At 39.0% G+C, this 13305-nt stretch overlaps 2 protein-coding genes across 3 annotated transcripts in view; one reads left to right on the forward strand and one right to left on the reverse strand.

Moving 5' to 3' along the window:
* Window positions 1-548: 548 nt before the first annotated feature.
* On the reverse strand, window positions 549-4659 carry si:dkey-85n7.8 (COX8 domain-containing protein). 2 transcript variants are annotated; one of them, XM_027147545.2, is made up of 3 exons: window positions 4552-4659; window positions 1989-2088; window positions 549-881 (listed from the first exon to the last, which is right to left on the reverse strand). In XM_027147545.2, exons 1-3 carry the CDS (start codon window positions 4590-4592, stop codon window positions 771-773), a joined length of 252 nt encoding a protein of 83 aa, XP_027003346.2. In that variant the 5' UTR covers window positions 4593-4659; the 3' UTR covers window positions 549-770. The 2 variants fall into 2 exon arrangements, with proteins under 2 accessions (XP_027003346.2, XP_027003347.2); XM_027147546.2 differs by lacking the exon at window positions 4552-4659 and having other exon boundaries at window positions 1989-2253.
* Window positions 4660-6601: 1942 nt separating this feature from the next.
* Window positions 6602-13305, forward strand: part of btbd7 (BTB (POZ) domain containing 7) — a 32127-nt gene continuing 25423 nt past the window's right edge. Inside the window, exon 1 of the mRNA XM_047801385.1 lies at window positions 6602-7022. The gene's annotated coding sequence lies outside the window, so the exon portion shown is untranslated. The remainder of the gene's footprint in view (window positions 7023-13305) is intronic.

The raw sequence follows: 13305 nt of genomic DNA on the forward strand, positions 1-13305 counted from the left end.
CCCTATAGCTATGTATGACTGTTTTATGAGCTCTTATTGCAAACTTGTGCCACTGTTCATGATGGTGTATGCAGCGTTTCTGTGACATAATCCAAGTTTCATTTCACTGCTTATAACCTGTCATGACAGTGTAATAACAGTGCTACAGTATGTTATATAGTGTCATGATATCTCATAGCGACATAATGACTGTTATATATATACTGAGTTAAGTATAGTTTCTCTGACCTATGATAACAGTACATTAAGTTTCATATTTATGTTCATAACCTATGACAGTGTCATGGCATTCTAATAACAGTGCTGTGTATTACATGGTGTCTTATGTCTATGTCATGATTATAGCTGAGTTGATATCACCATTATGTCACGTTGGCATATGAAAATTACTCTGAGTAGATACTAAGCCAGTTGTCATAATGTAACATAAACCTGTTTAAGGCAGCCTTATGTCGACGATGTTAGGAAGGGCTTATGTAGGTGTAATGTAGCGTTATAAACACCCCTGCTTTCTGTAGGGTCCTGCAAATAAACACGGGCTGCAGACGTTTTAATTAGATTTATTTTTTATTTGTAGAGCATGTAGATATTACAGGCATGAATGTGGAGCTGTTCTACACAACACACTCCTTCATAAGAGCTGAAGGTTTCTTCCATCTCCTTTTCATGCGTCCTCAGTAAACACCCGGTCTCCGTGTGTCTCAGGTGGTGAGTAACAGGCTGCTGGGATCGGTGTTAGGGTGCAGCGTGTGGGCCGGGTGGTGCTCTGTTCAGGACCGAGGAGCAGAAGGGCGATGACGGTACTCGGGGAGGTGGTGCAGGATCCATCCGGCTGGGAGCAGGAGAGCCGTCGCGAACACCGACATGATGAAGAAACTTTGCTGTGGGGAAACATGAAGAGTTTCATCTACGGTTCGGTAATAAAATGTTTATAAAGATAATAATAATGTGGAGAGACTGGATTATAAAGCTGCTATAAATCACTCCATTATTTAATTCAGTTCAGCAGACAGCGTCTCAGAGCCGCTGTAGAGAAATCAGTCCTTAGTTAACTGACCTGAGAACCTTCTACTGTTTGGGTTTATTTGTTCTCAGAGTGCTTAAAGACTGAGTGCTGAATGTTTCCCCAATCCTCTGGCCCTCAATCACAATCTTTCCCTCTCGGTTTGATCCAAGTGCACTCGAGTTAACTAACCACAGGCCTGGGGATTAGTCCAAGGTCAGACACAACAATCAGGGTCACATTCACTGAGATTTAAAGTCAGGTTTTAATCTATTCTGATTCACAGGGACCCGATAAAAAAGGCGAAGTTTATGAATGAAAGAACGAACGAACAAATAAAAAAAAAACAAATAAAAGGACGAGCGAATAAATGAATGTATGAAAAAGAAGGAATTGTGGAAATATTAAATGAGAAATAAAAAATAACGAATGTTTGAGGAATGTTGGTTCTTCCCAGTGAAATAAAAAAGTCTTCTAGTTCTTACAGAGCTTCGTTTAAAGCCGTTTCTTTCTCACTGCTCACAGAACAGTTCGACAAAATGATTCATATTGGGTCGAATCCTTTACATCACACATACTGTATCTCGTGTGTTCTAATGTAGATAATAATTACATGAGATAGAAGGAAATGGTGAAGAATTTGGGTTGAATGTGTTTAAGAAACTTGCAAGATGACGCAGATGTCCGTCTGTTTGTCGGCGGTTTGGGAGAATGTTTAATCTCGGTATTTATGAGGACTATTTTATAAATCTCTAAGCTGACATTGAAGATGGTAGAGTATTTATTTATTTATTTATTTATTTATTTATTTATTTATTTATTTATTTATTTATTTTGAAATAGTACCGTGTGACAGTTTTGGATAAATGCGGCTCATCGGAAAGCAGCTATTAAAGCAGTTTTCATTCGTCGTGTCTGAATTGAATTAAATATTGTAGTTTATGTGACATGAAAAGAAAAAGTTGTTTCAGGTTTAAACACTCACCCCGGGTCCGATCTTGGTCTTGGGCGGCTTACTGTAAATGCTCTCGCTGCGCTTCTGCAGGACGGCCCTGGTCCAGCTGAGGTTCCTGAGCTGCACGGTTCTGCTCAGAGCCACCAACATGATGAGACAGAGAGACAGAGAGAGAGAGACACAGAGACAGAGAGACAGAGAGAGAGAGAGAGAGAGAGAGAGAGAGAGAGAGAGAGAGAGAGAGAGAGTTGCCGTGTGCAACCCCTGGATCTCTCCTCTCCAGTTCTGATAAATAAGCGAGCCTGTCCTGTTAAATGGACTAGGATGTGACCCAAACCCCGCCCACTCCGAGGGCGGAGTCTGTCTCGGCTCACAGAAACTTCTCCGTTTCTTACAGTCAGATGGATTTCTACTCAGCAGTGAGGATTAAATCAGATGTATGAGGTGTGTATGAACTCCACCTAATCATACAGGTCATACACACAATGAGCAAATCTCTGTTATTAATGATGATGTAATGTTCTCTGTCTCATGGCTGATACCCAACTCCAGAAATATTGGCACCCTTCAAAATGATGTGTGAAAATTATAATGTATAAGAAGTCCAGCAGGACACAAGACTCTCCTTTAACAGAAATAATTCTCACTGAAAATTTTTTTTTATTTATGATAAACTTTGAAGAAACACCACAAAAGTGCCCCCTATCTGCCCCTACAGTAGATAGATTTCCCTTTAGTGAGTCACTACACGTGAAACGATTATGATCAAAACTATGGAAGATCAATCATGATTAAATTTGTCTATAGTGCCACTATAGTGAAGAAAACATGTAAACGTGCCCTAGAGTGAACCAGGGTAGATAAAAAATGCCCTTTAAAGTGCCATTATGGTAGATAAAACGTGATAAAGTGCCACTATGATGTCACTGTGGTATATAAAACATGAGTAAATGATCTCTATTGGTGCCATCACATTGGTGCCCGCAAGGGTGCAACTAAGGCAGAAGAAAAGTTTCTTACAGGAGTTACTACGAGCAAAAGAACGTGAGAAAGTGCCCTCTAGGTTAAAGTAGATAAAACATGATTAAATGCCATTTATGTATCACTACAGTGGAGAAGACATGATAAAGTGCCCTTAAGGATGAGACTATGGTAGATAATATCTGATAAAATACCCACTGGGATGAGAACATGGTAGATAAAAGATGATTAAATGCCCTGTAGGTTGTGAATACAGTGGATAAAGCATGGTAAAGTGCCCTTTAGGGTGAGACTATGGAAGATAAAACATGATTAGATATTCTCTAAGGGGCCCAGTACAGTGGAGAAAAGTGCCCACGAGGGTGAAACATTAGGTAGATAACACATAATAAAATGCCCTCTAGGGTGAGACTGTGGTAGATTAAACAGGATGAAATGCTCCCTAAGATGTGGGGGAAATGTCTCTGGTCTTTCAGTAATACTGCAGCCGACTGTACATTTCTTTGTGAGTTAAACAGCTGCTTTGTGTTCATGAGGTGACGGGTTTCTGAACGCTGTTTGACGCTAAACAGAGAAACACCTGTGTGTGTGTTCAGACCATCAGGATACACAATGCAGTCCTAATGACTGAGTAATGGATGAGATTAAAGAAACATGTAGGAGAGACAGCTGTACTTTATCTCAGCGTGTGTGTGTGTGTGTGTGTGTGTGTGTGTGTGTGTGTGTGTGTGTGTGTGTGTGTGTGTGTGTGTGTGTGTGTGTGTGTGTGTGTGTGTGTGTGTGTGTGTGTGCTAATTCATTACCAAGAACATTAGACAAACAGATCTGATTGTGCCAGACAGCCTGAAACTCTCACCTGTTGATAATCTCTTGATCTGTATGTGTGTGTGTGTCTGTGTGTGCTTGTGTGTGTGTATGCATATGCTTGTGTGTGTGTGTGTGTGTGTGTGTGTCTGTGTGTGCTTGTGTGTGTATGTGTATGCATATGCTTGTGTGTGTGTGTGTGTGTGTGTGTGTGTGTGTGTGTGTGTGTGTGTGTGTGTGTGTGTGTGTGTGTGTGTGTGTGTGTGTGTGTGTGTGATTGTGTGTGTGCTTGTGTGTGTGTGTGTGTGTGTGTGTGTGTGTGTGTGTGTGTGTGTGTGTGTGTGTGTGTGTGTGTGTACAAACATATATGTTTTAAACGTATAATACAGAGACAATATAAAGTGGTTTATATGTTGTGTGAAAGTCTCCACACTTTATAGCGTTATAGGTGTAAAAGCTTTAGAGATGGGTTTAGTCAGAGAGTCAGAGTCAGAGAGTCAGAGAGTAGAGTCAGAGAGTCAGAGAGTAGAGTCAGAGAGTCAGAGAGTGAGCTGCTACAAACACAGACCTACAGGCTTATACAGGATACAGACTGCATATTGGATCAAATCTCACATTCACTACTGTGTTTGTCTTTAAATACAGTCTGATAGTTAAAGGTTTGCATAATGACAACATGAGAATGAATTACTGACACACTGAGGAGATGATTCGTGTCTCTACTTCATTCCACAGACATCAGTATTATGTAGCATTATACTGAACAAAGAACAGACTTTACCAGACTATTAATACTCCAAACACGTACAAGTCTGCAGTCTGTAGATCTCTGAGTAAAACCCTGCACATTTCTCACGTAACTCCTGCTGTTTAATTCCTACGACCTTACAGTAGAGTCGACTCCAGATTCGGTTCCAGTTGTTAGAATCGAATCCACAAGACACATATTTGCTGAACTCAAGAAAAAAAAAACACAGGAAAGTAATTATCATAAAATATATCAGTTAAATATTATTTCTGCATTATTGTCTAGTCGCTGGCACGAACAGCACACAGGCAGTATGAATAAGGCACGAAATGTTATTATCAATACTCAGTATTAGAGCCAAATCTAATAAAACGCAGCCTCTAAGCTGACCTATGAATGATTTATATTCTAACAATAATATACATCTTTCTCCTATATTTCCTATCAGATTTCTATGTTACACAATAGAATAAATTAAATTTATTTTTGATTTTCTTTTAAATGTCGAGACGACTCTGTTCCGATTCATGAATCGACTCCCAGATAGTCGTCACAAAAGCTTCAGTCTGCGTTACTCTTCTTAACCACATGTGGGGGCCCGTGCACCATTAACACACACACACACACACACACACACACACACACACACACACACACACACACACACACACACACACACACACACACACACACACACACACACACACACAAACACACACACACACACACACACACACACACACACTCACACTCACACACATACAAACAGTACACTGATCGTTGGCCCACAGGTTCCTGACCACTCTCATATACACACACTGATTATTTTTTCCCCAGTAGGATTGTTATCTCCTCAGGCATCTCAGTGTTTGAGGTCAGTTTGTGCAGACTCTCAGATTACTGATTATATTTCAGCAATACTGCAGTTAACTAGAGCTCCTCCAGAACAACACTCTCAAAGCCGTGTGGCAGTCACGTGACTTTAAGACATGCTTTAGAAATACCTTAGACAGACATTACTGTGGAATATTAATTAAATATTATATATTTATATATACTGTGTGTGTGTGTGTGTGTGTGTGTGTGTGTGTGTGTGTGTGTGTGTGTGTGTGTGTGTGTGTGTGTGTTTTGATTGTTGTCACTGGTCTGCTGTGGCACAAAAGTGTATTGTGGTGTAGTTGATGGAAAATGCCCAAAGCCCTCTGTTATAATGTCTCTTTAAATGGCTCTTTAGTCATCATTGTTTTGGCTCGTGCGTAAAGGTCGTATTGATCCGAGTGCATTCTGTCTTAACCACATCACTGTGTAGATTTTCTTTCATGTCTCTTCTGATGATTTTTGGTTGCTTAAAGGTTTTCTAGAAATTACAGTTTTGAAAAAGTATTCACTCCTTTACGTTTTTCCTGTTTTGTTGCATTACAACCTGTAATGAAGTGGATTTGTGGGTTTGTACAATAAAGGCCACTAATTATGAAGCACTGGCTTCAGTACTGACCAAAAACCTGTAAATATGTAATAACACAAGATATTAAACAAATATATAAACATATATATTTGTTACTATATTTTAATATATTTCATCTTTGTTTAATTAATTATTTATTTTCATTTACTCTAAAAAAAATTATTTAAGGGCTTAAAACATACGGTAATGTATATACTCATAATACATCCTTATAATACACAGAGTTATAAATACAACAATAAATAAATAAAAAAAGTTTTTTTAAATAATTATACATATAAAAAATAACAAAAAAAATTAAAATAAATAAATAAGTAGGCAAACAAAGAAAAATAATAGAGTTTATTTATTTATTTGTTTGTTTATTTATTATTTAAATATTATTTATTTAAAAGTTACACATATTTTCTGATAAAAAGCTGTGCAATATTCAATGAATAATAATTAACACATCGGTTAGAAATGGATTCAAATACAATATTATATTTAAAACATTTTTAATTTTATTCATAAACCTACAAATCTAAATAAAGAACATATACACGCGCGTTGTTGTGTTTGTGTTGAATTTTGTCTCGGTTGTATTTTTTTTAAAGCCTCGAGTTTTGGCTCGATTGTTCCAGCATACAGGGACCGCAGCGTGCGCGAGCTCATGCACTCGGGTTGTCAGCTGCGCGCGACACAGAGAGAGACGCTGTGAGGTGAAATGCTAAGCTAACGGTGTAGCTCCTGTAGCTGTGAACAGTTACACACCGCTTTACCAGCCGAGTTTAAACCCCGAGCTGAGACGAGACGACGTCAACACACGGGGAATCATGAGGGGGTTTAATAACGTCAACATTTCTGTGTGTTAACACAAAAGAGAAGTTTTATCGACGGGACTAAAGCACTTTAGTTAGTTAGCTAGCTCGAGCGCTAATCGTTAGCCAAGCTAGCTCACTGAGGGGGGAAAAGTAGCGACGTGTTCACCTTTATCACCTACCGTGGATTAATGAGCGAGTTTTCAACCGTTTAGATATTAAAGAAGGAGTTTATCGATCTTTCTGGGTCGGAAACTTGACCTGAGGTAAGTAACTTAAAGCTGCGCTCGTGCGCCGTGCTAACTCGCTAGTTATTATCTCGTATTTGTTTGTTTTTGTTAGACAAAATGACGCGACGGCTCGTTAACCTGGTTACCTGGTTACCTGTTATAGTGAGATTTGTTCACTAGTAGCTTCCCAAGCTAACTTCTCTCGCTTAGATTCTTATTTAAGCAACCGGAGCGATATAAACAGTAACATCGTGCTAATTGTGCATTAGCCGCAGATTTGTGGTGAACTTTCCACCTCGAAATGTTCAGTTATAGCGCTGACATAAAGCCTTTATAAACGGCTAATAACGCAGAACGTCGTGATTACGTGTAGTCTGTGACGTCTTGTGTATGTAGACAGTAAAGATTAGTTTATATAGAGAATGAATTTCAGCGTTAATGATGTATTATTGTAGTGTTATTACCACACAGTGCGGTATGACAGTCTTTATAAAAGTCCCCACGTCTCGTGTGGTTTATTAGTAAAATTAATAATATTACAGTTTTACAGTAATAAAAGTATGGCATTTTTTATCCTATTATAGTTACATTCTCATGTCGTTATAGCAGCTATAACAAAAACAAAGCACAGAATAAGTTACAGTATGGTGCAAAGCTCTAACACTGGAGACTCCTTCCCTGGGTGTTGAATAAAATTTAATTTTATTATTTTATTTTTTTACCAAAAATTTCAATTAAGAACAAAAATAATCTGTTAATTATTAGCGAATCATCACCCTACGTCGAGCTGTTGCTATAGAAACCGTCAGTCTTACAAGGAGTGCGTGAAAAAATAAACCTGCTGTCAGAGCTGCTGTTAATGAACTGTAACTATAAATGGTTAAAAAGGAGGATGATGATGATGACTATGATGATGATGATGTCATTGTTGGTCAATTGCAGTCAAGTCAAGAAGCTTTTATTGTCATTTCATCCATATATAGCTGTTACAGTACACAGTGACATGAGACAATGTTTCTCCAGGATCAGGGTGTTACAATAAAACAAAGACAGAAAGTCCTAGATACATAAAGTGCAACCTGGTGTACACAGTGTAGGACAAGACAGTGTAGGACAAAAGACGGTGCAACGAAAAGTTACAGGACAATACAAAAAAAGACAATAAACATGAGCAGAGCCCACCGGTGTAAACACTGTATGTAAATACTGTACATTCACTCATCCCAGGTTGAGGTTAGATTCTTAACGGACTCAGCTGTAGTATGCAGTGTGTGTTGTCAGTATTATGATGTCATTAGTAGGTTACATGACCAAGTGCGATCAAGTCATGTGAGTAGGGTTGGGTATCAAAAGAAATTTTCCGGTTCTGGTTCCAGTTCTGCCTTAAGATTCCCGGTTCTGATTCCGATTCCATAATAAAAGAAATGTAAAAATAATGCATAATACTTCAACAATTTAATTTGTGTTTATTAAATAAATCCAACATCAAATTTAACATCCAGAATTACAACTTAGCAACAGAATTAAAACAGTTAGAAATTTTTCTGAAGAAAAATTAACGTCTGCTTTCTCTAGGAAAAGACGAGATCTTTCCTGGCTTATTGTATCTCCAGCTGTGGAGAAAACCCTCTCAGAGGGGTGGAGGTGGGTGGGGGGTAGATTTGCTTCAGTGTTGTAGCTTTGGAAACGAATCCACACTTTAGACTTTTTTTTAGACATGTTTAACACAAAGCGAACCTCAGCACAGCAGTGACTGATTTCTGTGGTAAACTGCGTTCATTTGGTTGCGTGACTGTAAACCGTGTAAACGATTAATATTCATGAGGCTATTTAAAGTGACCGCTCCCAGCGCTTTGCCCGTCATCGCATCGGAACCACGTTTGGAACAGCAACTTTCGAGCGGTTCCGGTTCTGAATAAGAACCGGTTCTGAGTTCCCAAAACTACCTGTGAGAACCGATTATTAACGCAGATTTATCCCATCGAGTCCTAAAACGTGCTCCTAGGGTAGGATGGGCTTACTCTTTTTTTCCTGTCAATTGTGACAAAAGTGACACTGGCCAATCACAAGCCAGTGTCTTCGAGCTCCTGTATGAGAGAGAGCAGATAGAAGTGTACGGTGGCCGAGAAGTGCAAAACACATCAACAAATCTGAAAACAAATGAACAAATCCGAAAACACAACGACAAGTCAGACAACCCGGAAGAGGTAGGTATCGTTTGCGAATGGAAACTTACCGATCATCAGACGAGACACCTATATTCACCTGTATATCTTGAATGACAGGTCTCTTGTACAACGATCGGTAAGTTTCCATTCACAAACTATACCTACCTTTTCTGGGTTGTCTGAGTCGTTGCATGAAACACATTAACAAATCCGAAAACACAACGACAATTCAGACGACCCGGAAGAGGTTGGTATAGTTTGGGATTGGAACACTTACCGATCATTGGACAAGACACCTGTCACTCACCCGTCACATGTTCCAAAAGATTTAGCTGTTGGTATCTGTCATGTGATTGGGGTACAGCTGGGTGGTGGCGGAGCCTGGTGTTAAAATAAGTAAAACACTGTGTGTGTGTGTTTGTGTGTGTGTGTTTGTGTGTGTGTGTGTGTGTGTGTGTGTGTGTGTGTGTGTGTGTGAGAGAGAGAGAGTTATGCTAGTAATAGTAATAAAACTATCACCGCTCTGGAGGTGATTAGTTTCCTTTAACAGCATGAAGTGATTTATTTGTTTATACCACAGCAGCATCTCATTAACATTTATCTTTTTTTTTTCATTTTAAGTATGATACGTCGTCCATTTATCGATACGTTTAATTAGTTCGTGTTCTCGCTTGTGTTATAGCAGCTATACACATCTGTTTATCACCACCAGAAAACGCAGCTTTGTCAAAGAAACATAGAAACTCTTCTGTCCCTAAAGTTATTTACAGCTTTATACCTCTGGCTCTGGAGAAGCCGAATAATCGTCGTACTTACAGAAAATTCCACCACCTCGGTCTTTCGTTTATGAGCCGTGGTTAAGAGTTTATTAAAAGTTTGCTTGTACAAATATTTGATTCTCTGCACCGTATTGCTTTCGGATTTATCAGGATGTGACATCTGTTACTCTTCAGAAACTTACTACGGAGTTACCCGTTTTTTTTTTGTGTGTTTTTAAACCACACCACAACACGGTTATAAAAGTATAGTACAGGAAGCGAAAGTCTTTGAAAAGATTATGTTTCCATCAGATGTTGATGTGAAAGTCTTCACAGAGAACCGTACCCAAAGTTTGCAGTCTTTTCCATGTTTACCGAAAGAAAGGAGTCAAAACATCTGCGTAGTTTTGTACAATTTAACGTTTATCTTCACTCAGCACTTTATCCAGGTCAGGGTCACGGTGACGTTTGACGTTTTTCATTAATAACATACAGAAAATGTTTTGTTTGTTCATTTAATCAGCGCTGATGTTTCTCTGTGTTTAGATAAATTTAGACTCAGCGCTGAAACGCGTCATTTATTCTAAAAAGATTCCATCACCACCTTATCGACCAACCTGTCGTTTATCACATCGAGCTTTTCCTCTTCATAAAAATCAGAGCATGTTTTATTTGGATAAATCTGTTTAATTGTGTTTAAGTGCTAAATTAAACATCTTGGCCACCCACTCCTTACTGTGGCCCTGCAAAACAACAACAACAACGAGTGTAGAAAACAAATCTTTTCTGCTCCACTTTTTGAAGATTTCTCTAACAAGCAAAAGTCTCATGGAGTTCGTAGAGTGCGTGGTGTTATTTTTTCTTTTTTTTTCTTTAAAAAAAAAGAGGTTTGTTTAGTTTATTAGTATAAAATAATAAGACGGCTCATAACATTACGCACACACGATTCAGGATGTTTAGATTGTAACCTGCTCGATATATTTCTTCATTTCCTGCACTGCGCTCTCTTGACCTCGGTCTGCTGTCACCAGAGAGACTGAAATGTGATGGCGAAGGGAAAATGAGACACTTTCATCCCCACAAACACGACCCCTTGATTTTCTTGGCCATGGCGACATGTGACCCCGAAACTTAGTTTTATACACGACACTGTTTTACTCCACACGCCGCAACGCTCGTTTCATTTCTCTTCTTACGAGGTTTTTAAACCGCACAGGATAAAAAAATTTATTAGATATACTGTGGAAATTAAATATTTTAGTAGAATTAATCATGGCTGTGATTTGCTTGCTTTCTTCAAGTAACAGGGGTTTAGATAACGTGGGTATTTGCATAAATACGCTTCCCGACTTGGAAAAGTAGTCAAAATACGCTGCATAAAACCTTTTGCAGAACGTAAAATATGAAGTGTTTCTACTGTAGAAAGACGACGGTAGAAACACTTCGTAACTTTCTGTTTTTTCATGTTTCGTCAATTACATCCTGCCTAACACTGCAACCTTTGTAGAGGATGCTTCTGAAACCGATTTGTTCATGTTCGTCTGCGTACAGCTTTCCTGCGTAAAGGCTCAGTGCATCATCGGTTCAGAAATCCCGAAGCGATGGAAAGACCCGAATCGTGGCTTTTATGAAGACAAATATCACACCTTGCAGTTTCGCCGATGCTGATTGGCTCCCGGTCGAGACGGAACCAATCAGAATGCTGCTTGCAAGCGAACTATAGCAGGCACGCGTACGTGACGGAGAATACTGACTACACTATGATCATCTAAGAGTTAGTTGAATCTCTTCAATGACAGTCCGGCTTTGACTTTGCGATTTTGCGACAAATTATTGACGATTTATTCGACAAGATTGATTCCAGTGAGGCTAAACCACGGACCCGTGGAATAGAGTGGGAGGTGGAATTCCCTCGGCTTGAACGTAGAACGTTTTTGCGTCTTAAAAAGGGGGCAAATAAGATTTCTTACATTGTAACCGTACTATCACAGTGCAGTGGGACAGAAACAGTGTTTACGGTGGTGCAGGTACAATGATTCTCAAACCAAAGCGAGAAGTGTTGATGATATGATACGAGAAGGACGTCTGTCTAAGGACACGACATGCAGGCAGGTGCCAACTTGAGCTAGGGAGCATTAGGCAGGATTACAAAACCTCCACTAAGATTAGTTTCAGAGAAAACTAGACACTGAAGTCTAGAAAAGACTAAGGACATAAAACATACAGTATCAAAATGGCATTTACTACAAAAGGACTAACTCAAAAAAATTACTGATACTCATCACTTACCCTCTCATGAAGAAGAGGAGTACCATACCGAGAGAAAAACGGTACTGTACTCAACTGTAAGCAAGGGACAGGGGACTGTACTCATGGCTCTTAGGTATAAATAGTGTGTGTCATAAATAGTGTGTTGAGATTGATGAAGAAGAAACGCACTTCATCACCCAGGATGATGATGCACTTATTCAGTGTAATGATCTGCAGTTTTTTGTTTTGAGGACAGTTTCATGTCTTTATTTAAAAAAAAAAGGTGACAGCTTTTCTTTAACGGTACTCAGGTTGTTAATAAAGTAATATTAACGTAATTAACGTCTCTCCAGGCTGCCACACAATCGGGAGGATTTCTAATTGGTCGCTAAGCAATCCTGAGAATCGTTTAATAGTCTTCAGACTACGGCTGGGTGATGTGGCTGAAAACTGTATCACGAGCGAGTGCCTTTGTTAATGCACCCAAACTCGCGTTGCAACCTCTGTTTTCTTCCGACAAAGAACAAAAAATATCGAAAGTTTTATCGAACACATTTTTTATTGATATCGATCACGTGTCTATCGCGATACATATCGTTATCGTTTTATCACCCAGCCCTATTTCAGACCCTTTTTTTTTTTTTTTGGACATTTCTGATGTCTTGAAAAATGCATTTCACATCACTGATCCCTTTCACACTCTTTCATCGACGTACATTTCAGTGACCTTCAGTTGAATCCTGAAAGATGAATAAAGACTGGTTTGGAGTTTTGCTGTGTGATGTTCGCGGTCTAACGGGCTGGATGATGAATCTCATGCTCCTTTGACAAAATGTGACCCAAGTAATCTTAAATGCTCTGTTACTCCAGCGTGTATTTCTTCTGTATTTATATCCTTCGGCGCTCACACGCTGCTTTTTACATTAACTTTTAAATTAAACTTTAGAGAGAAAAAGAGAAATGTCTCATATCTCTCACGCTGGCTGTAGTAACAGTAACTAAAGTCTATTAGTGTATTAATAATAGACCTGAGGAATCAACTCTCCTTGTGTGGGCCTGTTATAGAAAACTAATAAACAACAGGGTGATGTGATGTTTCCTACAACATCCACCAGGGTCTAATTTCTCTCATACTTAAAGGTG

The sequence above is a fragment of the Tachysurus fulvidraco genome, chromosome 16 (genome assembly GCF_022655615.1).
Source record: "Tachysurus fulvidraco isolate hzauxx_2018 chromosome 16, HZAU_PFXX_2.0, whole genome shotgun sequence".
NCBI lineage: Eukaryota > Metazoa > Chordata > Actinopteri > Siluriformes > Bagridae > Tachysurus > Tachysurus fulvidraco.

Coding starts and splice junctions, on each gene's coding strand:
- si:dkey-85n7.8 (XM_027147545.2), bottom strand. CDS start 4,592: ATGTGCAGGGTTTTACTCAGAGATCTACAGACTGCAGACTT. Junction 2,089..4,551: donor GATCTACAGACTGCAGACTT/GTACGTGTTTGG, acceptor GGCTCTGAGCAG/AACCGTGCAGCTCAGGAACC. Junction 882..1,988: donor AGACCAAGATCGGACCCGGG/GTGAGTGTTTAA, acceptor GTTTCCCCACAG/CAAAGTTTCTTCATCATGTC.